At 58.2% G+C, this 25,839-nt stretch overlaps 1 protein-coding gene across 4 annotated transcripts; it reads right to left on the bottom strand.

Moving 5' to 3' along the window:
* Positions 1-253: 253 nt before the first annotated feature.
* On the bottom strand, positions 254-25,161 carry RARA (retinoic acid receptor alpha). Of its 4 annotated transcripts, none has more exons than XM_023732828.1 (8): positions 24,374-25,161; positions 9,857-10,005; positions 8,428-8,569; positions 6,217-6,377; positions 5,765-5,941; positions 4,217-4,421; positions 2,692-2,850; positions 254-1,835 (listed from the first exon to the last, which is right to left on the bottom strand). In XM_023732828.1, the coding sequence occupies exons 1-8, from the start codon at positions 24,549-24,551 to the stop codon at positions 1,612-1,614; spliced, it is 1,395 nt and encodes a 464-aa protein (XP_023588596.1). In that variant the 5' UTR covers positions 24,552-25,161; the 3' UTR covers positions 254-1,611. The 4 variants fall into 4 exon arrangements, with proteins under 4 accessions (XP_023588596.1, XP_023588598.1, XP_004378129.1 ...); XM_023732830.1 differs by lacking the exon at positions 24,374-25,161 and adding an exon at positions 22,220-22,379; XM_004378072.2 differs by lacking the exon at positions 24,374-25,161 and adding an exon at positions 15,727-16,365.
* Positions 25,162-25,839: the final 678 nt, after the last annotated feature.

The raw sequence follows: 25,839 nt of genomic DNA, 5'->3' as shown, positions 1-25,839 counted from the left end.
AGACAGGACTGTCCAGAATCCCAGACTGAGGACTTCCCAAGGGCAGACTTGCCTCCTCCCCCGGGATCTCCACAAGACTCCAGCCCAGGAAGGCAAGCCCACAGGGCAGATTGGGGGTGCATTTGCCAAATCCTCAGCCCCAGTGCTCATATCTGACCACAGCTGCCCAGAGCCCATTGGGAAAGCCCCCATCCCTAGCCCCTGTCCAGACGCCAAGAGAAGGAGCGGAGGCAGCGAGGCTCTGAGGCCCGTGTAGAATAAATATAACTTTATCTAGATCTCAGTGGAAAGTCCAACAGTAACAGGTGCACCAGCGGGCTCCAGGGGGATGAGACCCCAACCCTGGGTAGAGGAGAGGAGAGCAGGGCAGAGCCAGCTCCCCCAATCCAGGGGTGCGGGGATGAGGGGGGGACCCCCTACAGGCCCGTCCTGCGGGGCAAGGAGGGGGTAAGGGTGTGGGGCAGGCAGCGGGGCTGGGCTGGGGAAATGAACTCAGCCCAAGTGTGTCTGTCAGCTAATCTGTGTGTGTGTGTCTGGGGGGCCTGTGTGGGGTGCTGGTGGCTGTGAGGCTGGCGCCAGGGCAGCTCAGACCCCTGGGCAGGCCCCTTCACAGTGGGGGCTGGGGTCTTAGATGGTGTGGGCACCATGGGGAGGCAGCTCTGCCCAAAGAGACAGGGCTGAGAAACACTGTGTGCTCTGAGGAGCCCCGTGCTCTGCCCCTGCCTGTCTCTCACTCAGGGCAGAGGCAGGTGCCAAAGGCTGGGAGCCCCCTCCTTCCAGGGGCTTCCTGAAACTGTCCACACCCACTGGTTAGGCAGAGGGAGAAGGGGAGCTGGCTGAAAGAGGGGAGGGCAGGCCTCGGAAAGTTAGTACTTCACAGTTTTAAAGAGAAAACTGAGGCGTAAAAGGCTGAGGAGGAGGTAAGGGGGCACAGGGACGTGGAAGGAGATGGGGAGCCCCTTCTGAGCCACTCCCCTCCCCCAGGACCCACCCCCCAGCTCTGGATCCGGCTCCCACCAATACACAGCACAAATTCCTTCAGTATAAATGTGCTTAAAATGAAAATTCTTATTAAAAAAAAAATCAAAACAAAAAAATTAAAATAAAAACAAAACCAGCGAGAATTAATACCTGGGGGTTGGTATGACAGGGTATGAACAGGGGGAAGCTCCCCACCCCTGGCCCACCCCATCACCAACCAAGGCAGGGGGGAGAGGGTCCCCAATTGGGGAGCAATGGCTTGTGAGTTCTGAGGATGGGGGAGCCAGTTCCTGGCATTTGCTGGTGATGAAGATGTGGCGAGATGGGCAGAGGGGTGTCTTGAACACGAGGCCCCCAGGTGCCCCATCCCGAGGCCCAGGACCGGGGGTGCTCGCTCAGTTCACTGCCTTGCACCCGGAAGTCAGCCAGGCAGCAGGAGCGGTCAGTCCATTGCAGCCCGGGCCTCTGTCTGAAGAGTCGCAGCCTCCTCCCTCCCACCCCCCAGGGGAAGGTCCCCGGTTCTGTCTGGGAAGACAGTGGGGGCAGGGCTGGCAGGGGTGACACGGCTGGTAGAAAGGCAGAGAAAAGCCGGGGCATGGGGCATGAGCTGTGTCCATGGGGCACAGGTGGTCATGGGGAGTGGGTGGCCGGGCTGCTTCTGTTTGAGCTGGGGCTGAGGCTGGGGCTACAGCTGCCTGGCGGGGGGGCCAGGCCGCCCCCATCCCGGTCCCGTCCCCTGCCCCCCGGCTGTCCACTCAGCGTGTCCAGGCCCTCTGAGTTCTCCAGCATTTCCTGGATGAGAGGTGGCATGGAGCCTGGGATCTCCATCTTCAGCGTGATCACCCGCTCAGCCCCTGTACGAAAGGACGGGGCAGAGGTCAGCATACCTGTCCCACTCCCCCAGGTCTAGTGAGCTTGGCGCCAGATGGGTTGCTGGGGGTGAGGGGACCAACACTACCAATACCAGCATCTACTGTGCACTGAACTTGGGGCTCGGTTCTCTGACACGGCCAGCTCCCTGAAGCCCCCAAGTCCCAGAAGCAGTGCGGCAAAGAGGTTACGAACATGGGCTCTGGGGTCAGACTGCCTAGGTTTGACACAGGGCCCTTCCTCTGTGCTGTGTGCTATGGATTATCATACTGGCACCTCAAAACAACTCCGTAAACCCTATTGTTATCCTCACTCCTCAGATGGGAAACTGAGGCTCAGAGTTGCTAAATGACCTGTTCAAGAACACACACCCACATGATCTGGTTCCAGAGCCATGCCCTTAACCACCATGCCGAGGTGACGCTGCTGCCTTGGAGTAGGAGACAGGAAGTCCCCGGGGCATGGTGGGGTATCTGGGGGACCCTGGTCTGGACACATGAAGAGGCGTTGGGTCCAGATGAGCAGGACGTTGTCCTGTGCACAAAGAGGTGGAGTGTTGGCTCAGACGCTGGGGGTGTGGCCCTGGGCACAAACAATGGTTACTGGTCCAGGTATGGCATGGACAGTGAGTACTAGGCCAGGTATTTGGGGCACTTTTCCTTAGGCACAGACAATGGGCACTGGGCCAGGCACTGGGGGCTTTGCCCTGGACATAGACAATGACTGTTGGGCCAGGGTTGGGGGCCTTGCCCCGGGCATGGACAGTGACTATGAGGCCAGAGTTGGGGGCTTTGCCCTGGGCAGACACATGGGGCTTCACTACAGGCCTAGGAGCCTCACCCTTAGCACTGATGCTTCGCAGGTCTGTGATCTTCATCAGCATCTTGGGGAACATATGGGGGCGGCTGGGCCTCCGTTTCCGCACATAGACCTTCAGTGCCTCCAGCAGTGGCTCCTGCAGCATGTCCACCCTGTCTGGCTGCTCCAGGTCCTGCCGATCTGAGGAAGCAGAGGCCCTCCTGAGCAGCTGCCCAGGCCAGGTGAGCTGGAACACAGCTGCGTTCCCAGCCTTGGCCACTAGGGGGCGTTGACTGCCCAGGCCACAGACTGAGGACAACTAGCCAGCTTCTCTCCTCTGTGGGGCCTCCCCATGCAGCTCCTCTGGGTTCCCACCACCCCCACATAGAGCAGTGGAGGGGAGCTGTGTGCTGTGTTTAGAGACCTAATGGCACTAAACCTTTGCCATCAAGTCACTAAGAGGTCCTTAAATGTGAGCTGGCGATGAGAAGGGTTCTCAGGGAGGTATCACACGCCCACCCGTCCATATCCTGGCAACCAGTGTGATATGGTAGAAATCCTGCCAACAATATAAATAATAGGAGCTAACACTGGGCTTACCTTCGGGCAACACTGTGCCTTATTGCCACCTTAAATCTCCCAACAACTTTACCACGTAAGGACTATTATTGCCCCCATTTTACAGAAACTGTGGCTCAAGAGAAGTTCACCCTGAGAGTATGGCCCCCAGACACCCTTTTAGCACAGTGGTGAAATCACTCCCGAGGTTCACCGTTCAGCCAGGGACAAACAGCCCCATAAAACAAAACGGGACTAATGAGGCACAGCAGTCCAGGGACAAGGAATAGAAGGCAGAAGGGGACAAGAAAGCCGGCGATAGGGAACCCAGGGTTGAGTAAGGACAGTGTTGACATGTTGCGGGGTTGTTAACCATTGTCCTAGGGTAATATGTGTACTAGCTATTTAATGAGAAACTATTTTGCTCCGTAAACCTTCAGCTAAAGTGAGAACAGCAGCATAACTGGAAGAACATAATCGATGTCACTGAATTGTACATGTAGAAATTTTTGAAATGGTGTATCTTTGCTATGTATATTTTCACCAAAAAAAAACATCCTCCAACGTCGAGAAGGGAGAGTGTTGACATGTCGTGGAGTTGTTAACCAATGTCATAAAACAATATGTGTACTGACTGTTTAATAAGAAACTATTTGTTCTGTAAACCTTCACCTAAAGTACAATAAAAAAAAAGAGAAGTTCAGCAAGCTGCTCAAAGTCACAGAGCTGGCCAGGATTTGAATCTTGGTGGTCTGAGCTTCAAGCCCTCATTCTTAATCCCCACAGAAGGAGCACACCCTAGGACTAAGGAGCCAGAGTTCAGGTTCCCATCACCACTCCCTTGCCCCTGCCCCTCTGGGCCTCTGTTTCCCTTTTAAGATTAGGGTCCTGACAGGGATCAAGGTTCCTTCCTTCCTGATCTAATGATCCCTGAGCTTCTCCCTGGGAGAGGTTCTGGAGGCTGCACCACCACCCTGGACCTGACCCCCAGACCCAGGCCACTGCCCACCTCCACAGATGAGGCAAATGGCGCTGAGCAGCCCTGTCTCGGCATCATCCATCTCCAGGGGCAGCAGCTGGTTGGCGAAGGCGAAGACCAGGTCGGTAAGGGGGCCGAAGCCAGCATTGTGCATCTGGGTCCGATTCAGGGTCAGCCCATCCGAGAAGGTCATTGTGTCCTGCTCGGGTGTGTACCGCGTGCAGATCCGCAGAATCTGGGTACAGAGGATGCAAAAGGTCAGGAACTCAAGCCACACACATCCTGGCACTCCCAGCACCTGCATTCCGCAGAAGACTACCTGGCAATGCTGTCTGATAGAACTTTCTGCAATGACAGGAACATTCTATGTCTGCACAGTCCAGTATAGTGGCCACTAGCCACATGTGGCTACCGGGCATTTGAAATGTAACTAGCACGACTGAATAACTGAATTTAGCTCCATTTAATTCTAACTAATTGTAATTTAAATGTAAATAGCTACACGTAGCTGGCCGTACCGAACAGCTCAGATCTAGATCATCCCGCCTCCACACACGGAATTTAGCAGGGAACTAGAATTTCCAGTAGGCAAGGACCATGGTAGACTTATATCCGTGGTTCCCAAGACTATGCACACAACAGATGCTCAATTAATGTGTATGGGCTTGAACTGGGTTGATCCCTGATCCTGCCTCCCTGCACCTGGGGCATGGGGGTGGGAGGCTACCCTGCAGACAGCACACTGCACCTCCCACTCCACCACCCTCCTGACAGCCTCGCATTCAATCAGAGACGTCCCACAAGTAATGACAATCTCAGTATAACCCAGGTTCCTCACCCCGGAGGTGGCCAAGACAGACCAGGTAATGGCAGGGAGGAAACTTCTCCTTCCAGCCTTGGCTTTGATGGTCCCTCCCAACCGCCCAGCCTGCCTCCAGCCCAGTCCACCCTCCAACCCTTACTAACTGCCCGGCAGTCCCTGAATCCAGCAGGGTCTCCCGGCAGCAGGCCCTCAGTTAGGGTGCCCTCTCACCTGCCCCCTCTAACAGCTCCTAGATGCCACTTCCTTTGGGATGTTCTCCCTGGGGCCCAAGCAGTTGTGGCTCCCTCCTCCATGGGGAAGGGGACTGCCCTACTCCCCATCTCCAGCCAGCACTTAGCACACGTTTGCAAATCGAAGGTTTTCAAAAGAGGGGACCCTGTTGCGTTCACCTCTGTATTCCTGACACCCAGCTAAGCTCACGGCCTGGCCACAGAAGGCCCTGGGTGAGTATTACTGACTCAATGGGTGGGTAGGGGATTGGCTGGATGGAAGGGTCAATGGAAAGATGGGGTACGGATGGATAGATGGGTGAGTGTGTGGGTGACTGGGTAGTCTGTGCACATCTTGGTGCTGAGCGGTAAGTAGACAGGTGGATGGGTGAACATTCAGGTGAGATGAAGGGTAGAAGTTTGGGTAGATAGGCATTCAAGCAGGTCAATTCCAGATGGACATTCATAAGAGTGATTATCTGAGTAAGAGGTCATCCTCTAAGGGCATGGGGGCAATGCCCAGGCGGGCAGGGTGCAGACCCTCACCAGGATGTCCAGGCAGGCACCCTTGAGGAGGGTGATCTGGTCGGCAATGGTGAGGGTGGTGAAGCCGGGCAGCTGCTTGGCGAACTCCACAGTCTTAATGATGCACTTGGTGGAGAGTTCACTGAACTTGTCCCAGAGGTCAATGTCCAGAGAGACACGTTGTTCTGAGCTGTTGTTCTGGGGGAAGGGGGGAGGATGAAGGCCTTTTCCTCCACGGCGCTCCTTCTCAGCCTGGCTCCACCAGCCCCCCCAGGCCTGCCCTCTGCCCAGCCTTCACTCCCTGAGAGCTCTTTGGGAGGAGATGGCAGGAGGAGGGAGGAGAGGAGGGGGGACACGGAGGGCCAGGCAGGGGTGCGGGGGGGAAGCCTGGCAGGAGGGTGCTCCATGAGGGGCCATCCTGGGCCCTGTGGCCCCTGGGTGTCCCCACCCCACTGGGCCAGGGGGAGCCATACCGTAGTGTATTTGCCCAGCTGGCAGAGGGCAGGGAAGGTTTCCTGGTGCGCCTTGCGCACCTTCTCAATGAGCTCCCCCACCTCCGGTGTCAGCGTGTAGCTCTCGGAGCACTCTGGCTTGGGCACCTCCTTCTTCTTCTTGTTTCGGTCGTTCCTCACAGCTGTGGAGGGCAGAGGCCAGGCGGGTCGGAGAGAGGTACATGGCCCATCCCTGGGCCCAGGGTCCATCCCTAGCCCAGAGCTCCTCCCACCAGATAAAGAGCTGCTGGCTGCTGGGGAGGTCGCCACAGTGGGTGTACACATGCAAACATACACACACACGCGCACACACGTGCACAGGCAGCAAGGCATCGTCTCGACTCCAGCCACCCCACATGCCCGCTCCCGGGGCCTCCTGCCCACAGCTGTGTCCACGTATACACGCCCCACAGCCAGCCAGCCGTGTCCCGTCCTCCATGCAGCTACTCAAACACACACTCCAGGTGTGCGTGTGTCAGGGGTTGAAAGCGTGCGTGTGGAGCGTGGGTCTCCCACCTCCACGCTCAGCCTCCCCGGCCCCCCACTCCCTTCTGCTTCCAGGAAAGACCTGCTCCGCCTCCACTCCCCCAGCTCTCCAGGCAGCAGTCTCCCAGAGAGTCCCCAGGACTGGCTCTGAGCAGCCCCCCAGGCAGGCGGGTGGGGAGTCAGGCTCCCCAGCCGGAGGTGGGGAGCGGGCGGGAGAATCTCTCGGCCCATTAGCTGGGGAGCTGACAAATCACCGGGGGCGCTGAGCCGCACACACCACTCGGCTTTAAAGAAGCGATGGGGTCGTTACCAGCCGATTATCCCAGACACACAATCACTCACAGGGCCAGCGGTGGTGGCTGCTGACACGAGAGGAAGGCAGGGTGGGGGTGGAGGACCAGGGTGGGGGGGCAGCGAGTTGGGGGGGAGCTGGCATAATTTGGAGATCACTCATGTCGATTCTGCAAATTCAATCAAGTGCAGGGGAGAGAAGGGAGAGGGGAGACGGAGAGTGGGGGGATAATTTGGGAAGAGAAAATTGCAGCTGTGACAAGACGTTTATCATTCGGAAGCTTTAATTCTATTGAAATGGCAGCTGCTCAGCTCCAGGGCACAGAGCAGCCGGGAGAGGGGAAAGAGGGAGGGAGAAGGGTCCCCCACCCTGGTTCTTCTGCACTGAAAAGCTCTGAGAGCGGAAGGCAGCGGATGCAGAGGGGGGGAGGATGCACAAGAGGGAGGAGGTGTCGGGCCCTCAAGCTGAGGGTCCCAGGCCTCTGGATGCCAAGTTATCGTCCACTCGGCAGTGGGGAGCCATCACCTCCTGGGTTCAGGACGAAGGACCCCTCCAGCCTCCTGGGGCGGGGGGCAGGATGCTACGGGTTCCCTCTTTTCCTGTCTGGGGTCCCCTCTATTCCTGTCTGGGGTCCCCTCTATTCCTGTCTGGGGCTCCCTGTGCCTGAGTTAGAACTATCTCCTCCCAAGTCCCCTCCCACTTCATTCTCCCACTGCCCTCCCCACAAAGGGCTAGGGGGTCCAGCAGCCCCCTCCCCCATCCTCCATCCCCCAAGGCTCGGGCGCCATGGCAACGGCCACGCAGACAAGGAGGCGTCTGTCAGCGTCATTTATCTCTGACATCATCAATCACCGGTCACCACGGCAACACCCATGATTCAACACAAGAGGGTCTCCCTGTCCAGCCCTTCCTCCCTCCCTCCATAGGGCCTCAGCTGAGCCCAAATTGGAAACCCCCATTCCTCTGGGACTGGGGAGGCACCAATTCTCTCTTCCAACTCCAGGTCCCAGGCTTAACCAGACAATGGCTTTCGGATCCCTGTGCTAGCCCCCACACACAGACACCAACCCAGCCCCCGTCAGAGTTCAGGCCTCTCCCCGCAAGATGCAAGATCAGAAGGGACTCAGGTATGCCTGTGAGCCCCGCTCCAAAGCCAAGAAAGCTAGATACACAGCCAGACACACACAAACAGGAAGTTAAATGAACACTGTACTTAAGTACTGACCCACACACAGACCCACAGCCAGCCAGACACACAGACAAGTCCTCGCAGCTATTCACACGCCGCCCGTAACTGTGAGCTTGCACACCAATGTGCATGCATGTTCACATCCTACATCCCTGTGCCCTTGGCCTTGAGCAGCCCCTCAGGCCCCACCTCACGCGTAGCCTGGCCCCTGCCCCGTGGCACTCACACTCTTTGGACATGCCCACTTCAAAGCATTTCTGCAGCCGGCAGTACTGGCAGCGGTTCCGGGTCACCTTGTTGATGATGCAGTTCTTGTCCCGGTGACACGTGTACACCATGTTCTTCTGGATGCTGCGGCGGAAGAAGCCCTGGGGATGGAGGAGAGGGAGTCAGGTTAGCCACACCATGCTGGGAGCAGTGCCCAGCCTCAGCCTGGGGGTAGAGGGCCAGGCCAGCAGCTGCCCCCAAGCCTTTGCCTGTCACCTACCAGCGCAGGCCAGACAAGGTGGGGAGAGTGGTTTACCTATAAGGACACTCCCCAAGAGAATCCCAGGACCTGCCTCAACACTGCAGTGAGGACAGGGGACTTCCCCCAACCCACACCCACCTTCCTGGTCTCCCCTCCTCTGAGGAAAAGAACCCCAGGGCTGCTCCTGAGTCAGGAAAAGGAAGAGAAGGGGCTGGATGGGACAGACGCAGATATCTGGAACCCACAACTCTGAGTTCAAAATGCTGGAAAAGAAATCAAGCAGGAAGAGGCCAAGGAGGGAGACACACCGGCTGGCCAGAGAGATGGAGACACACACACACATGCATCCAGACTCAGCAGCCAGGCAGCAAGACACACAGCTAACCAGACAGACCAATCATAGAGAAAGACCAGGCTCCACAGGGGCTACACACAGAATAACCAGAGACACACCAAGGACGAACCTGAAACCACCAGACAGGACAGGCAGACACACGCAGTCTGAGGCCTTGTGCTTTGCCCTTGACCACTGCCCCACACCTGAGGAGCGCCACTCCAGGCAGAGTGGCGCTGGCCCAGTGCCCCAAGCCCCAAAGCTGTGCAGCTCTTGAGCCCCAGTCTCTAGGGGAAAGAAACAAGTACGGAGGCTCAGGCCCTGGGGAAAGAAGAAGCCAGGCCCAGAGCTACTGGGAGGGTGGCAGCCACCTCTGCGCCCTGGAGCCTAACGTGGGGGCGGGGAAACCCAACCAGACACTGGGGAGCCCACGGCCTGGACACCTGAAGGGGAAGCCAGGGCAGGGCGCCTGCTGCTGTCTCCTGCCAGGCTGCCATGGTTTGGGCAGGGCCGCTGGGGGCAGGCCTTCTGGGTCCCCAGCCAAGAGCCAAGTGGCAGCCAGCTCACCATGGCAACATGGGCAGCGGTGGCAGCAGCGGGCGTATGCCCTGCCAGCTGGAGAATGGAGACATAAGGAGGAGCTCAGACAGAGTGGAGGGGACCTCTGGTTGGGGGGACCCCCACTCACCTATGAGAGGGGTCTCACTGTAGGCAGCCTCTCCTCCTCCAAGCGCAGCAGCTTCAGGGACCCCCACCCTTGCATGCTCCAACTGCATATTCCCAGAATATGACAGTGGGGACATCTCATTTATCTGACCAGGACTGTCCTTCCCAATGACCCCCTGCACTCACCTTGCAGCCCTCACAGGCGCTGACCCCATAGTGGTAGCCTGAGGACTTGTCTTGACAGACAAAGCAAGGCTTGTAGATGCGAGGAAGAGGGGGCGGTGAGGGAGGGCTGGGCACTATCTCTTCAGAACTGCTGCTCTGGGTCTCAATGGCTAGAGAGAGAAGAGGGGAGGAGGCAGTTAGAGACCCAGGTGGAATTCCTTAACACCCTACCTGGCCTCAGGATCTTTCCCAGGCAGGCAGGTATTATCCAATACGCAAGGTGAGCACGCTGCTTACCTTGCTCACCAGATGATCATCTGTAGTGAACAATTTCACATTTTTTCACCACATCAAAGATTCTGCTTCTAGGTATGGCTGGCATCTGTCTCTCCCCCAACCCCACAGCACCTTCCTACAGAATCAAAGCCGCTTATGAAATTGACAAACCCTGATGGGGTGGACAACCCGGTCAGCAAGGTAAGCGCAGGCTTACTTGTTCATGGTAGTGAGCAATGTCACATGGGTTTCACCACATCAAATCGAGAATGTGCTGAAACCCATGTGAAATTAATTGTTCACTACAGATGATCTGGTAAGCGAGGTAAGCATCGTGCTTACCTTGCTTATCGGCTAATCTGCCCCTGGGGGCAGGGACACAGCCTCAGGGAGAGCTGAGACTTCCCAGCCTCAGGGAATGAGGCTGCGGATGAAGACTCCAGCACCCCATCACTCCCGTCTACACCCCCCGGCCCCTGCCTTCAAAATCAGAAAGATCAGATTCTAAATCCGATTCTAGGGGTGTGCATACCTTTTCACCTGGGGATGTGGGGTGGGAGTTGGCTGGGTATAAAGCCCAGGCCTCTAGGCAGCCAGGCCGGCTCTCCCCCAAGTTAGGAAGGAGTTAAGACTTGAAGAGGAGGGAGGGAAGAGGACACAAGCTGGGGGCAGAGGAAACTAGGGTCAACAGGATATTCAAAGGCGGCCACTCCCCCGCCCCTCTGCTTCCGCTCCCCCCTCCACCCACTCTGCCAGCAGCCACAGCCCCTCCTCCACCCAAACAATCCCCTGGCCAGGGACCCAAGGCGAGGGTGTGCAAAGAAGAGACGCAAATGTTCTCCCTCCCTGCCAGAGCTGGGGCAGAGCAGGTGGGACTCCCTGAGACCAGCAGGGGGACCCCCTGGAGACAGGGAGGAGAGTCCCCATGGGTCCCTGCAGTCCATCATTCTGGGTGCCCCTGTGTGGGGGGAGGCAGCATAACAAAGGGGATCTGTTCCCATCAATGCCCTGTCTGTCCAACCTCAATACTACGTCCGGGTTACTACCCCCTCCCTCCTGTTATTCAGTACCAAGAGGGCAGAGACGAGGGGTGACCCAGCCAGCAGGGGCAGCTCCCACTTGCCAAATCCTCCCCAGTGCCTGGCTCCATGCCCATCACCCCAGACGGAACGAACAAGGTTGGGCTGGGTGGCGGCTGTCTGTGTCCAAACCCTGGGCAGCAGGGAGGGGGGCTGGGAGGGGTATACTGTGCAAGATTTGAACTATGACCAAGGCAATTCTAGATTCCCAAGGGGCCACCTGGCAAAGGCCATTTGTCCAGGGCCAAGGGTGGGAGAGAGTGCTTCACTGAATGGTAGATCCCCCTGCCTTCTCCCACATCCCCTGATCCTACCTGGCCCCACCCAATACTCTAGCATAGGAGGTTCTGGCATTCAAAGGTATCCACAGCTCCTGGCCCAACCACCTTACAGCTGTGGGTCACATGGTCCCAAAGTCCAGACACAGGGAAGAGCCTGGACACTGGAGGTCTGCTGCATGCTACAACCCTCCCTCCCTCCCCCCTCGCCCGCAGACACACCACGGCTGCCAGGCAGTGGACAACGGGAACCAGGTCAACAACCTTGGCAGGGCTTTCCAGGCTTAGTAGGACTGGGCATCACTTCCCCAGCGCCCAGCACTGCTGTGGCTCTGTGTACCCTCCCCGCCCAAAGACCGACCTGTAGCAAAGGGACAGCCAACGCCCACATCCCTACCAATCCAGCAGACTGACCACCCAGCCCTTCTGCTCCCCACCCCAACACCAAACTGCCCGGCCTGGTCACCCCTTTGCTGTTCTCCCTGAGGCCAGACAAGCAAATCAGACAGGCGGAGAGGCCTGAGAACAGCTGCTGGGTGGAGGGGGAGGCCTGGGGGGCCTTGGTGAGGCCAGGAGGCAGAGGGGTGAGCGACAAAGGAGCCCTTTGTTGTGCTAACTTTTTCCAAGACGTAAAAGTGGTAACAATAGACAATCCAGACTGGTGTGTGGGGGGGCGGGGTATCAAGGACAAGGGGGTGTGTGTGGGGAGTGGGGGGCATGGCCTAGAATCCTGGTCAGCATTCCAACAAGCAGAGGAGAAAGGCACTGACCTCCGCAGCCTGGGCCGCCCTTTGCCCTGACCCCGGCCCCGCCCCCCAAGGCCCCGCCTCTAAGTGAACCAGACCCGAGGGCAAGCAAGGACAGAGGGGGCTTTGGGGTACGGAGTGGGGTGGAAAGAGGGAAGGTGGGGCATGGTGAGACACAGAGGATACTGGGATGAGGGGGAGACGGCGCTAAGGCCAGGGAGGACTAGAGGGGAATTTGGAGCTAAGGCAAAGTCCAAAGGGTGTTTATGAAGCTGAAAGAATGTGCTTTTTAAAATTGTCTTTTGGCAGGACAGGAGAGATGACCCGAGAGGGACAGGGGGCTACAGTTTGGGCTGGGTGAGTCCTCATTTCAGCTCACCCCGCAGCAGCTGGCTGTCTTGGAGGCTGTGACATGGTCTGCACCCTCACTGCCAGCACATCCCCACCGGTCGCCCAGGTAACCCAGCTCTGAGGTTTGGCGCTCTGTCCTTAGAACCCAGGGCCTTGGCCCAGTCCCCAGCTCCCCAGTAGGAGGGCCCAGGTGGAAGTCCGGACCCTTCACAGCCTCTCCAAAACTTAGGACGCAGTTATAACTCCCTGCACCTACAGGTCCGCCAGGAGTACGACGAATGGGGGAGGGACCGCCACAGCCTGACTCCTCCCACCCCCGCTAACCTCCCTCCCAGAGGCCCCAGCCCACAAATCTCTCCTCTTCCTGCAGGACGAAGGCTGGAGAAGCACCACACCTTCTCAGCTCAAAGTTCCTGCGCCCAGCGGAGGGGAGGGTAGGCAACGGCCCAGGAAGCCAGACGTCCCTCCCGCCAATGTTGCCAGGGCGCCCCTCCCCCGCTCCCTCCCGTCGGCGGCGGGCGGCGGCACCGAGCGCTCGGCTTCCTCACGCCCCAGAACCGTTCGCAGGCTCGCACAGGGGCCGGTTTCCTGGAGGAGATCAGCAGGAAATCAGCCGGGCCCCCGGCCAGCGGCTCCCCTCCCAATCCAGCTGGCGCCCAATCCCCTCGCAGCCCATGGGGAAGGATGGGGAGGGTGGCGCGGGGAGAGGGTGGGGGTGGCTCTGGGTGTAGCAGGGCCGAAGAAGACGGCCCCAGGCCCAGCGATAAGCATCTCTCCCCTCCCCCCACTACGGGCATCCACGTGCTTCACATTCTTGGACGTCTGCAAGTGGGGCGGAGGCGTGAGCGGCGGGAGTGTTGGGGGGGACAGAAGGGGAGCCACATCCTGTGCGCCCCCTCGCCCTCCAGTGCACCGAAATGGGGGCTCTGGGGAGGGAGGCAGGGTCCCAGTGCCCTGCAGGACCCGGGAAGTCTCCCCCTCCCATGGCCAACCTGCCGTTTCTTCCCGCCTTTGGTGGAGGTGGCAGGAGGGAACGGAGAATTCTCCGTGAGAGGGCTGGGGGCGGCTACAGTCGCAAGGACCCTCCACACACTTACAAGAGGGTGACATTAATCCCATGTACTCTAGACAGGGTCTGCCCGTCACCGCCCTGTGTCCCCCCAACCCCCAAGCCGGGTTTCTGCCTCCAGGCCATTCCTGGGCCTCAGATCAACGCCTATACCCCATCACTCCGGGCACACAGCCTAGGGGCCTGAAGTACACTGGCACCCCAACCAACACAGGCACATACACACGGGACTGGGAGCCCCAGCCTCCACCTCTAGCCCACCTGAGCCAAGGTCTCGGGACAAGCCTCCACTTCATTGCCCAGGGGTTAGGGGAAGCAGGGCTCACCAAACCCATTGCCTGCCCAACTCTCCTTCTCCACACCAGTTCTAGACCAGGAGGAGTGGAGCTATCCTTCCCAGGCTAAAGAAGGGACAGAGGAGCTAAGGAAGGGCTAGGTGCTGGAGCCTAAGGTCTCGGATCCCAGCTTCTCCCCCGTCTTCTGGAAAAGGCCACGGAGGTGGTGGAAGGGGTGACCCTGGCAGCCTGCCCCAAAGCTGGGAGAATGGAAAGAAGGGGCCTGGTCTCACATCTGTCACCTCTCCCTTTTTCCCAAAGTCAACCGAAGCTGACACCTTCCCCTGAAGTTCACACCTTCCCCTACCTTCTTCTGCAGCTTCGGTAGCCCCACTGCGACCCAGAGGCAAAGGTCAGGGGACAGAACAATAGGAAAGGCTAGGCAGAGGTGGCCCCTGGGAGGGGCAGAGGTGGGGTACCTCTCCACCTCAGCTCTCTCTTCCTAGAGAAGAGGGGCTGGGGGTACACACTTTGCCCTTCAACCCTTTTCCAATCTGCCTGGTCCCCAAAGACCCGCTCCACCCCTCCTCCCTGGCAGGCAGGAGGGAGGCAGCAGGGCAAGGAGGGTGGGAGAACTTCCTGGGAGAAATGAGCCCGAGCAGGGTAGGGGAAGAAACCTGAGCTATCTAACAATAACCCTCAAGTGCCTGCTCAGTCCCATTCAGAGTACACTGCCTCACAGCTGGGTAGGAACATATCCAGGTATGCAACCTCGGCCCAAAGAGCTCCTGTGATGCTGCCGAAAGCCCCTCCCTTCCGGAGGAGCCTGAACCCAGATGAGGCAGCAGGTGAGCAAGGTGACCAGGCTGCCAGGACTCCAGGGTTCTTACCAACATCCCTCTTAGGAAAAGACGGCCCAGTGACTGGCCCTATCCCTAGATGTAGACAGGGTAACAAAAGGACACGGCAGAGTTGGAAAAAGATGCATTCCTGAATTCCAGAGTAGCCCCAGACCCACAAAACCAAACTTCTCCCCCAGAGAACAATCCGGATTAGGGGGAGGGGGAATTCTTCCCACCAGAGCAGCTTCTCACCACTCTTGGGACAGGAGTCTCAGAGATGACAGCCAAGCGTCTGGGGCCAGGACAATCCCGAGATAGACCAGGTGCCCCTCCCTGAGGTGTAAGGGTTGGTTAGGATGGCAGATGGGTGTCTGATCAAGTTCCCCTTTCTGTCACACCCCACTGCCAGCACCAAAGACACCAGCACTCCCGACACCCACTCTACTGTTGAAAGAGCAGGGCTGGGGGCAGCAGCTGTCCCACAGGAGGGGGCTGTCCCTCAGGCTTTGGCAGTGGCAGGATCTGAGGAGGAGGCCCCTCCTCCTCGGAGCAAACAAACCCACAGACAGGACCTTCACCCCACCCTCCAGGATGGGAGAAAGGACCACTCTGCTGCAAAGCATTGGATTCCAAGCAAGAAAATATAAACTGGGGGGAAGGGGCTTCATTTCCCCTGGAGGAAATGGAAGAAGGGAGAAACGAATGTTTCCGGAAACTAAGAACCCCCAAAGTTCCTCAGACCTAATAGAACAGAAACACGGCCCAACCGTTGAGAGGGGTGAGGAGGCGCTCCAATTGTCCAGCAAGGACATCCGAGTTTCACAACACGGGCTGAAGAAAGTCAAGGGTCGAGACAAGCCACCACCATGCCCCAGGCTCGCATCCCTGGGTAGGAGTGAAGGCCCCGGCGCCCACCCCATCCCCAGCTCCTACAATCCCAGCTCCTACAATAAGAGAGGGGAGGCCGGTACGTACAGTGGTTTGAGCCATTCCAAAGCGGAGTCCGGAGCGGGGTGGAGTAGGGGCCGGGGGCGGGGAGCCCCTTTTCCGGGAGCAAACAGGCCCGGTTCTGGTTATAAAAATCCACCACTAGGAAGGGATTAGGGGAAGGGGTGAGCCCCGCCACTTCCACACTCTCGTACATCTTCCCCCGCGAAGACAAGAGGTCCGGGCGGGGAAGTCCTGCACGCCGCCCTCTCACTCAGCCGGCGGCGCCATCCGTGGAGAGCAGCTGGGGGCGAGGGGCAAGTCCCCCCCACCCCGACTGGTGGCCCAGGCAGGGGGCCGACCCCTGTCCTTAAGTCCCTGCTTCTAGTCCGCTGGCCGTTCCACCACTCCCAGGTGAAAAGCCGGGAAGTTGTGCGTGCTGGTGGGGAGGGTGTCCCCGGGCTCTCCCAGGGAACGCCCGGCGCAGGCCCGGGAACTCTGCGGCTTCACCTCGAGGGGGCTCCCGTCTCGAGTCTCATGGTGTCCGAGGCAGAGTCCGCCGGCTCCCCAAGTCCGCAGGCAGGGGGCGGGATCGGCGCAGGGAGGCGGGAGGGGGTCACCGAGCACTTCCTCCTCCCAGCCGGGGCTCCCAGGCTTCTCAGGGTGAGGATTCCGGGAGAGGGTGGGGACCCGCGCGGCTCCGCCTCCACCGAGACCCCTGGCAGCAGGCAGCTCGCTGGGTCCCCGGTAGTGCCCGCCGTGCCCCCCAGCCTCAGCACTGCGTGCCCCCTCCCCTCCAGGTCCCACCCCTTCCCTCCACCCCGCCCCGCTCAGGCACCGCCCCTGACTTAACCCATTCCAGGCGGGTCGGGCTGCAGAGGACAAAACGCAGGGAACCGAGAGGGAGGGGCGGGATGTGGATAAGCGAGGAGGGGGAGCCTGGGAAGGCGAGGAGAGAAGAGGGGATGGAAGGGGAGAAAGGCACAAGAGAAGGAGTAAGCATAGTACAGACGAAGGCAGGGTACCAGGAAAGGAGGGGGCTGCGGGCAGAGGCAAGGACAGAGATGGGAGGGGGACTTCACCCACCCCCACCCGTCTCCCCGGAGATGTGATCAATTCTCTGACAGGGAAAGACGACGGGGGGCGGGAGAGAAGAGGGGGTGGTCCTGGTGTCGTCCTCCCAACACACACCCCCACCTAGCCTCGGTCTCATTTGCCTATTTGCCTAATGTAATGTGGCTGAACTCGCCTGGTGGCGCCCCATCTCCGGTTGACCCACCCACCGCTGCCCGTGACATCACCCGCTCGCCAGCCTGCCCGCGGGGCTAGCCTGCAGGTCCCCTGCCCAGCTGGGCCTGGCCAGCTCCTCCGTACACTGGGAGAGTGGCCACGGGAGGGAAAGGGCTGCAGTGCAAGCGGCCAAGTGTTGGCGCCACGAATGAGGCATGTCGGGTGTCCGGGGTGTGACACTGTGTAGCCCGGGCGCTGTGTCGGAATGAGACACCCGACTTGGCTTGTGTCATTGTGACATCATGTGTGACTCCGGGTGCCCGCCCGCCAGAACCCTACACAGCAACGTGGGCGGGTGCTGTTGGCACAAACACGTATAGAGCGGACTCTCCTCCCTAGGCTCTGCGTGCTTCCTCCTCCTAGAGTGTCTCCCTGCCCCGGAACCACGACCGGGGCCCCCACCTCACAGTCCAGCCTTGGAGAAAGGAGGGGGCTGGTACCTTCCAGCTGACCACTTCCTCCAGAAAGCCGTCCAATGCCTGTTTCATCTGAAGAAAGAACAAGGTTAGGTAGCTCCCCAGAAGGAGAGATGGCCCTAGGGGAGGAGGCATCCCATTACCCCCTTTTACCCTGCTGCCAAGCTCCCTCGCTCTAAAAAAGAAAGGAATGGGAAATTACATGCTTCCCAAGGATGTTCTTCTAGAAACCAGGTTCTTTACATGTTGTCATTTAATCCTTATAGCAACTCCAAGAGATAAGTGGGCATTACTCCTATTTTACAAATAAACTGAGGTCACACGAAGGCTGGGTGGGTTGTCCCAGGTCACACTACCAATGAAGAGTACAGCAGATATTTGAACTTTCTGCTGCCAAAGCCCAAGTTCTGACCATGCCAGGCCGATTGGATTGCATTTCAAGAAAAACTGTAATTTTCTGAGCACCTCCTATGTGGATATCCTGGTGAGCAAAACAGTCCCTGACCTTGCAGACCTTACACTCAAACAAGTGCTATTATGACCTAAGTATAGTGTGCTTTGAAGGAGAATTCATGTAGGTACCTAATTTAGGTTGAAGGGTCAGGGAAGACCTCAAATAAGCAGACACCTAGAGAAAGAGTAGAAATTAGCCAGGCAAAGAGTAGAAAACAGTACTGTCCCAGTAAGAGTTTGTGCAAAGGTCCTGGGGTTACAGAAGTTGGTGAGTTACTTCAAGGAACTGACAGATGACCGGGGTGGCTGGAGCACAGAATTCAAGAGAAAAAGGGGCACAAGACCAGGTGGGCTTGTAAGGCCCCAATAAGGTTTTTGGATTTTATCTTAAACGCCATGAGAAGCCACAGAAAGTTTCCAAGCAGGGGAGAGGCAAGATCTGATTTATAGCGCAAAAAGATCTTCCTAGCAGCTGCGGGAAGAATGGATTGTAGGAGGCCAAGAGAGACCAGTTAGAAGCTACTGCAACAAGTCAGGCAACAGACAATGGTGGCCTGGCCTAGGAAATTAGTGATGATGAGCAGAGGAAGATGGATTCACAAGATATTTTGAAGGTAGAATCAAGGTGGAGATGGGAAAAGAGGTAGCAGAGAGGACTTCCTGATGTCTGGCTTATGCAACAGCAAAGTTCCTGAGACTGTAAAAAGAGAGAAGTCCACTGGGCTGTTGGGACAGGTGGGTGTGGGACTCAGAAGTCAGGTCTGGAATACTGGGGTCTGGAGCAGGTATGCCAGCCTTGGGAGTAGATGAGATTGCTGAGGGACCACAGACCCTGACATCTTTCCTTTCAAATGATATAGCTCCTGGGTACCAGTTATGTACCAGGCTCTGTCTTCAGAGCTACAAGGCACTAAGGGACCCAAGACCCAGTCCCTGCCGTCAAAGATCCCATGGTTGGGAGAGGTGTCCCAAATGACTGCAACTCACAGTAAGAACAAGATGGGGTAGCGTAACTAGGTAGTATATGAGTGTGTTATTTGAGAAGAAATAAGGACCCACAGACATGCAAAGGAGGGGGAGACAGTGTGGCAAAGAAGAGGGAACATCTGCAAAGGCTTCTGGGAACAAGCAGCATTCAACATGTTCCTTGAAGGATGGAGAGGATTTCCGGAGCAGGACAGGAGGAGAAACTGGCGGGGTGTGGGGGTGGGGGTGGGACGGTGAGATGCCTGTTCTAGGTGACAGTAAGGTCGTGCAGTGGATCAGAGCAGAACACCATGTCCCAAGGCAGTGGGAGAAGAGGGAAAAAGGCAGCTCTGGGGCCTGTTTCAGCTGCACCCCCCTCCAGGGCTTTGCATTTAGCAGGTCCTCAGCATGTGTGGGCTAAACTGAGCAGGCCACCTTGTGCCAAGCAGGATTCCCTCCTGTCCTCAACGCCATCTGGAGGGGCAACAAACAGGAAGTCACGAGGCCGTGTGCCAGGCAGACACTGGGTCCCAGGACAGGGTGACTGTCTCCCAGGACAGTGCCTGGCTCCACCTCATCATCACTGCCCTTGCAAGATACCTGCAGCTCACCCAGGCCCTCATCAGCAAGCGGGTCACTGTGGCGTCACAGCAACTGGCCCAGCCAGGAAGGGATTTAAAGAGGAGGAAACAGACTCAGAGAGAGGTAGGAAAACCTGCTGAAGAACAGGAAGATGTGTCCTTTAAGACTTCTGCCCAAGGGGGCGCTGGTCTGTAGGGCTGGTTGGGGTTTCCAGCAACCCAGAAATCAAAATGAGGAGGGGAGGGCCTCTATTTCTGACCTACCCAGCACTATGCCCTTACTCTAGGAACGGGAGGAGGAGGGAGCCGGAGGACGGAGGCAGTCTGAGCCACCCCAAAATGATTTGGAGAAGAGAAGCACTTCCTCTTTCCTCAGATGTTACCCTCAAAGGGCAGTCAGGCCCTGCACGGGCATAGCCCCACCCATGAGCACATGTCCCTTGGTATGGGGTGGACACAGTGTCTCAGGCCTGGGCCGGCCTAAGAGGAGGACAGGCTTCCTTCCCTTTGTCCCCTCCCCCAGCCCATTCTGGGATCTTGCCCAGGAGGGGGCCAGTGCATTATCAATGCTGGAAGATAAAAGGTGAGGAGCCCCATTTTCATTCGAAACCCCAGGTCAACCTCTTTTGGCTGACTCTGCATTTTGGACCCCATGAAAGGCATTGCTAGGCAGTACCCCCTCCCCCCTGTGCTGTCACTCCTATTGTCCAGGGAGAGTGGAGAAAGGGACAGAGGGAGGGAGGGAGGATGCACAGGCAGCTGGCTTGGGAAAGGACCCAGCCACCCTTCCTCCAGGATGCCTTCCCGGACTGCAAACGGGAGGAAGTAGCAGAGGAAGGGGATGAGGAGGAGGGACACACTCAGAGACCCTGTGGCCATCCCCCAGTCCTAGGTACACACAGCAAATATGTGGACAGAAAAGTCTTAAGCCACCCTTTTGGGGCTCCCATCACCAGGCTCCTCTACTGAGTACTTCCAACCTCCCTGCCTCCACTCCCCAAATTGAAACAAAGTAAGAATAACAACTGTGGCCTTTACATTCTGTTCCTTCTGTGTCTGTCTGGCCGGGGGTGCCCGCTGAGCTCTGCAAACTCCACGGGCTGCAGTGGGCAGATTCTAGGGTAGGGATGAGTGTGAACAGATTGTATCTGCAGCTTCCAGGCCCTGGCCTCTTATCTCCCTTTCCCTCCAGGCTCAGGATCCAAAACTGAGAAGAGGGGGTGTGGCCTGGGTCCTTCCCTGCGCCCCCTACTGGGGAAGGCAAGGGGTCAAGACTGCAGAAGTAGGGCCTCTGCCATGGGGGAGGGGCGTCCACAATGGCACTGACCCCCCAAGGCTCTCCACACACGGGCGTGCCCCCCACAAGCCCCTCCCACAGCAGTCTATCAATTCCACAGACTCAGGTCTGCGGTCACTTGGCCTCTGCCAGCCCTCTTTCCTCACGTGTAAATGGGGACCAGGCCCTGCTCCCAGGACTGTAAGGATTAAGGATTGTAAAACATATACAAAGTCCTTGGCACACAGTAGTTGCCCCACAATTGTCAGTATCCGTTCTCTCCAGTTCATGCCTAGAAAGGGCCTGGACCCCTTTTCACTATCATGCTATAAGAGATGCTTCCCCGCCCCCCACCTATCACACACAAGGCATGCAGCTAAGGGAATTACGTTGTTGATGTTCTTGCCTAATTCTTACCCTCTGAGGGAGGTTCTGGTAATATCTTTGTTATACTGATGAGGAACGATGCTGAGAGAGGTCACCAGCACACAGTAAGTAGCAAAGCTAGAACTCGAACCCAGAACTGGCACCAATGTCTAAGCTCTTAACCACTAAACCACACTGCCTACTCCACAGCCTCCCATCAGACCCCTTTGCCCCTGGAATTCCCAGGGTGAGCAACAAACAAGGCAGGGCAGTTTTCCCTTCTAGCCTACAACAGCAATAAGAAATAGAGACCCTCCCCTCTCAAAAACACATATAACAATCCACAGACCGCTCCCCTGCACACTTTATGCCCTAAGCTACCCCCACCCCCAACCCAAGCACACAAAACAAACTGAGATTCCCTCCCTGGTGCTTGACTTGATTCTTCCAGAACACACTCAACTCTCTGACCCTCTCCACCCAATTCACACAAGCTGTTAACCCCCTTCCCAACACACACCCAACCTTGACCCCTCACCCCTAAAGTACACATAACCCTGACACCCCCTCCCAAAGCACACACAACCCTGACTCTCCCCCCAATGCACACAGAATCCCAAACCTCCACAGTAAACACCAGTCCTCAGAGACCAGACCCCAGCTAGGGGCTGATTTGGGGGGCAGATCCTGCATCATCTCTAGGGCCTCCCACTCTAGCTCCCTGGGAGACTGGTAGCAGGACAAACACCCACCCTTCCCAAAGCAACCTGGAGAGGACTTCTGTCATCCCATAGGACACTGAAGGGTATGCCCAGCACACCTAAGGCCCAGCCCCTTCCCCACTGTGGGAAGGGAGGTGAGATGAAGGAGGGACCACCTGAGCACCTTTGTTTGGTGGGGGGTAGGATGAGGGAGCCTCATCAGCGAGGTTGCCTGCAGAAAGGGTGCAGAGGACTAGCGCATACTATTGCTCCACAGGAATGGGGGCTTACCCATTTCCACCTCTCCTAGGAACCTCCTGACCTCCCCGCCCCACCACCCCGCACCAGCCCCAGAAGACAGCAAGGGAGGCAAAGCTGCCTCCCTCTCCAATGCTCGTGAATTTTTTATCTGCCATGCTTGGCTGCCCAGAGCTGAGGAGCTCCAGTGGCCAGGCCCCCCTAACCCTGCTGGAGAAGGAGGGAGCAGCCTACCTCCCTCAGGCCCATTGCCATGCCTCTGGTCCCAGAAAAGGGGGAGGTCAGGGAGAAGCTGAGAAGCTGGGGATCAGGGTAAGGAGAGAAGTTGTTGTTGTTTACTAGGAAAGGGGGAGGAGCTGGGAAACCAACGGGCTGGTGGCTCACAGGAGGGGCAGGAAGGGGGTATTGCCCAACCTGGGTGGGGAGACCCAGAAAAGGCTAGCTTGCCCAAAATGTGGGTACCCCACCCCTGCCCCTACCCTGGGGGAGAAGGCCACCAGGGTGGGAAGTGAGATGGGGGGGGCGGACACCCGGAAGCGCCGCCCCCACCCCCACCTCTAAGAAAGAGGAAGACACTTGCAACATTCAGGGGCAAGCAAAGCATTCCCTGAGTCTGACACAGGACCTGGCAAGGGCAGGGGCCAAGCCCCAGCCACCCCCTCCAAGGGAGGGCAGTGAGTCTAGGCGCTGTGTTTGCATCATCTGGGCAAAGGGCAAGATGCCCACAGGCACCAGGCTGCAGGCCCCCAACTTCTCTTTCCCAAAAATTCCCACCTAGGCAGGAAGCAGACACTACTCCAGCCCAAAATGTGAATCCCAGTGCCTTTAGATGCAGCAAATAATCGGCAGATACTAGAAACCACAGACACACCCACCCATTCCCCAGCAACCCTGAACTCCAGAGACTGGCTTCCCCGCACCACCTAGCACAGACTAGAATCGGGACTCCCAGACTCCCATCTCACCCTCCTATATAAGGTGGAAAAGAGAGGAAGGAAACAGAAGATGGAGGTTTGAGACGGGGAAACTGAGGCAGCATCTCCTACACCCTGGCCCCAGATCATAAAGTGGTTGGCAAGCATAAGGGAGCACAGACACAGAGCCCTAGCTCCTATTCAGCTGGTGGGGCCTGGCAGGGAGGGGGCTGCAGCAGAGCCAGGGGAGGCAATCCAGGAAGCAGTGGTGGCGGTGGGCAGACGGCCAGTGTGGGCAGTGAGGCACCCTGCCAGGGCCTGCCCCAGGGACAAAGAGACTCCCTGGCTCCGGGGAGAGAGCGCTGCCCCCACACTGAGAAGGGGGCACTGACCCAGCCCAGCCGGGTGTACAGGGCAGTGGTGCCAGGCAGCTGGCCAGCAGCCGTGGGAAGGGCAGTGGGTGCCCGGAGCAGGGCGTTCAGTCTCTGCTGCCCAGGAGAGGTGGGACACGTTTCCCAGGTCAGCAGCTGACCAGCCAGCCAGCCGTCCATCGCCCGTTCTGCTGCTTCCACCCTCTCCTGCCCCAGGCCAAGCCCCGGCTCCCTCCTCCCCCCAGCCCTGGCCTGGCGCCCAGCTGGGCCCTGGGGGCCAGAGTTACTGTAAGCGGCCTGGCAGGCCCCAGGCCTGGACTCTGCCAGCTGGCCATAGCCACCGCCACCTCCCACTACCTGGCTCAGCCAGCTGCGGAAGGGTACAGAGACCCCCACCCAGCCATAGGCAACCCTGGTGGCAGAGGGTGCTGGCAGGGAGAAAATACAGGCCCCTCCAAGATCATGCGGGCACCCACGGCCAAAGTCCATGTTGAGCGCCCCTCCTGGGAGTTCACCCTATCTACCAGGCTCGTTTCGGTGGGCCCTCCCTCGCACCCTCCCCACGAAGGGAAGCACATCTTAGCATGGCCCGTGGGTGGCAGTAGCAGGGGGAAAGGAGGGGCCCAGTCAGCAGGCCTCCCTCTGTCTACTCCTTCAAGTCCTTCTACTTCAAGTCCTTTCCCTCAGAGGCCCTGGGTGAGGGCTGGGGGTTGGTGGGGCGCCACTCAGCAGAGCTACCATTTCCACCCAATGTCAAGAGGTTTGTTTACTCGCCTCGGGCCTCTGTGTCCAGTCCTTGGAGCTATTTATAAGGCCCTCAATAGCAGAGCACAGAAGAAGGGTCCAAGGGGCACCGTGGACCTGGAACAGCATGGTTTTATCTCCCTCTGCCACCCAACATCAAACACAACTATCACCGAGCAGCCTACAAATCCCGGGGCTTGCATCTGCAAGCCAACCAAACCATGGTCCCCCTCGCCTGGAGAGGACCTTGCAGCTCACCACGCCCATAGCAGAACAAAAGTGCCCAGAGCCCAAGCTCTGAGGCCCTGCCGCCCTCCACAGTCCCCTCCCATGGAGCCCCCCGCCCTGCCCTGACTTACTGGCTGGAGACGGTGTGCTATAGCTGCTTACTGGAAGCTGGTGCTGGAGAGTGGTCAAGGCGCCTGGCGGAGAGAGTCCACCCAGCATAGGGGGGAAGAAGAAGGCGTAGGGGGGCACTGGGTACCCATTGAGGTGCCCACCCCCAGGTGTCGGGCAGGAGCTGCTGTTGCTGGCCATGCCAAGCAGCCACAGTCAAAAGAGCAGGCAGACAGTCTGGCGGGGGCTCTGGCAGGCTTCAGGCTGCCCCTCCTTGGGGCATGGGGCCGAGGCCCACAGGGGGCTTGGGTGGTCAGCCCGCCCCCCCTTTCTGTCCTGGCACTGCTGTCCAAGGCCAGCAGGCTAATCTCAGCCTCTTGGAGCCCCCACCCGAGCTGGGGGCCAGGTGAGTTGGGGGACGTCCCAGGAGTTAGTTGGTCCTTTGCTCAAGCAGCTCTGTGGGCTGGCACTTTCCTGGGAGGGTCCAAAGCTGGCCTTCAGAGTGCTGAAAAGGCTGCCACTCCTAGATGGGACGCAGCAAGGTGGCTGGGGAGGGCCATGTCCTGTGATGCTGCAGAAAGAGGAAAGACAGGTGAGTGGGCCCTGAGGATCAGGTACACAGGCATTCCCCGCGGAGCTCCCCAACCTGGGCAGCCGGAGATTTTCCCGTGGCACCCGGCTGAGCAGACAGCTGGCACCATGCCTGGCTGGCAGAGATGGCCTGGGAGCAGGCCCAGACACTGCTGGGGGTGGCAGGAGAGCACAGCCAGGCTGGAGAGATGGGGACAGAGCCTGGGGCTGTGGAGGGCCTCTCACGGTGATCCTGGGGGAAAGGGCCCAAGGTGGCACCCCAAAGGATCCCCACAACAGAGGCCTGCAGCTGGCCCTCTTCCTCCAGGGAGGGTTACCTGAGGTCAAGATGCAGAGAACATACGTATGCTGGGGGGAGGAGGGAGGGGAGGAAAAGCCGCTTCCCTAAAGCATTGGCACTTCTCAGAAAAATGACTCTTAAAACGGTGGGCCCTCTTACACCACTTCCCCCCCAAATCCAAGTCCCAGCACCCCAGATGGGTTTGTCCCACAGGCCCTGGGAGGAGGCCTGCTGACATACACACAAATGGGGAAATGGAAACCAAGGACTCCTGGTGTCACCCCAATGCTTGACAGCTTGGATGGACCAGGGGTGGGCAGTGTGTCAGGAGGGCAGGGACTGCCCAGAATGGAAGCCCCTCTGCCCCCAGGCAATGAAGGGGGGCGGTTCCTAGAGTTCACCCACATTCTTCTGTCTGCAAAAGCAACACTTCTGGAACAGGGGTGGGAGGAAGGCAGAAGATGAAAGGCCAGCTGCCCCCCCACCCCCACCCAGTGTGTACACAGATCCACACCCTGTTTAAACAGCTGGGACCAGAGGATATGCACAGATAACACCATGGGGCAGACAGAGATGGAGATGAACCCAGAGATTCCACCACACAGTAAGAGACAGGCA

This window comes from Trichechus manatus, unplaced genomic scaffold, assembly GCF_000243295.1.
Source record: "Trichechus manatus latirostris isolate Lorelei unplaced genomic scaffold, TriManLat1.0 scaffold00054, whole genome shotgun sequence".
NCBI classification, from domain to species: Eukaryota; Metazoa; Chordata; class Mammalia; order Sirenia; family Trichechidae; genus Trichechus; species Trichechus manatus.
The sequence above is the reverse complement of the archived record's forward strand: the minus strand, read 5'-3'. Positions and strand labels throughout refer to the sequence as shown.

Bases quoted from the DNA above. Each gene is read 5' to 3' on its own strand.
- RARA (XM_023732828.1), bottom strand. From the start codon at position 24,551: ATGGCCAGCAACAGCAGCTCCTGCCCGACACCTGGGGGTGGGCACCTC. The intron at 5,942-6,216 runs GTATGGCTCCCC...CCCTTCCCCCAG, and splicing joins AGCTGGGCAAATACACTACG to AACAACAGCTCAGAACAACG. The intron at 2,851-4,216 runs GTGGGCAGTGGC...CTGCTTCCTCAG, and splicing joins CATTTGCCTCATCTGTGGAG to ATCGGCAGGACCTGGAGCAG.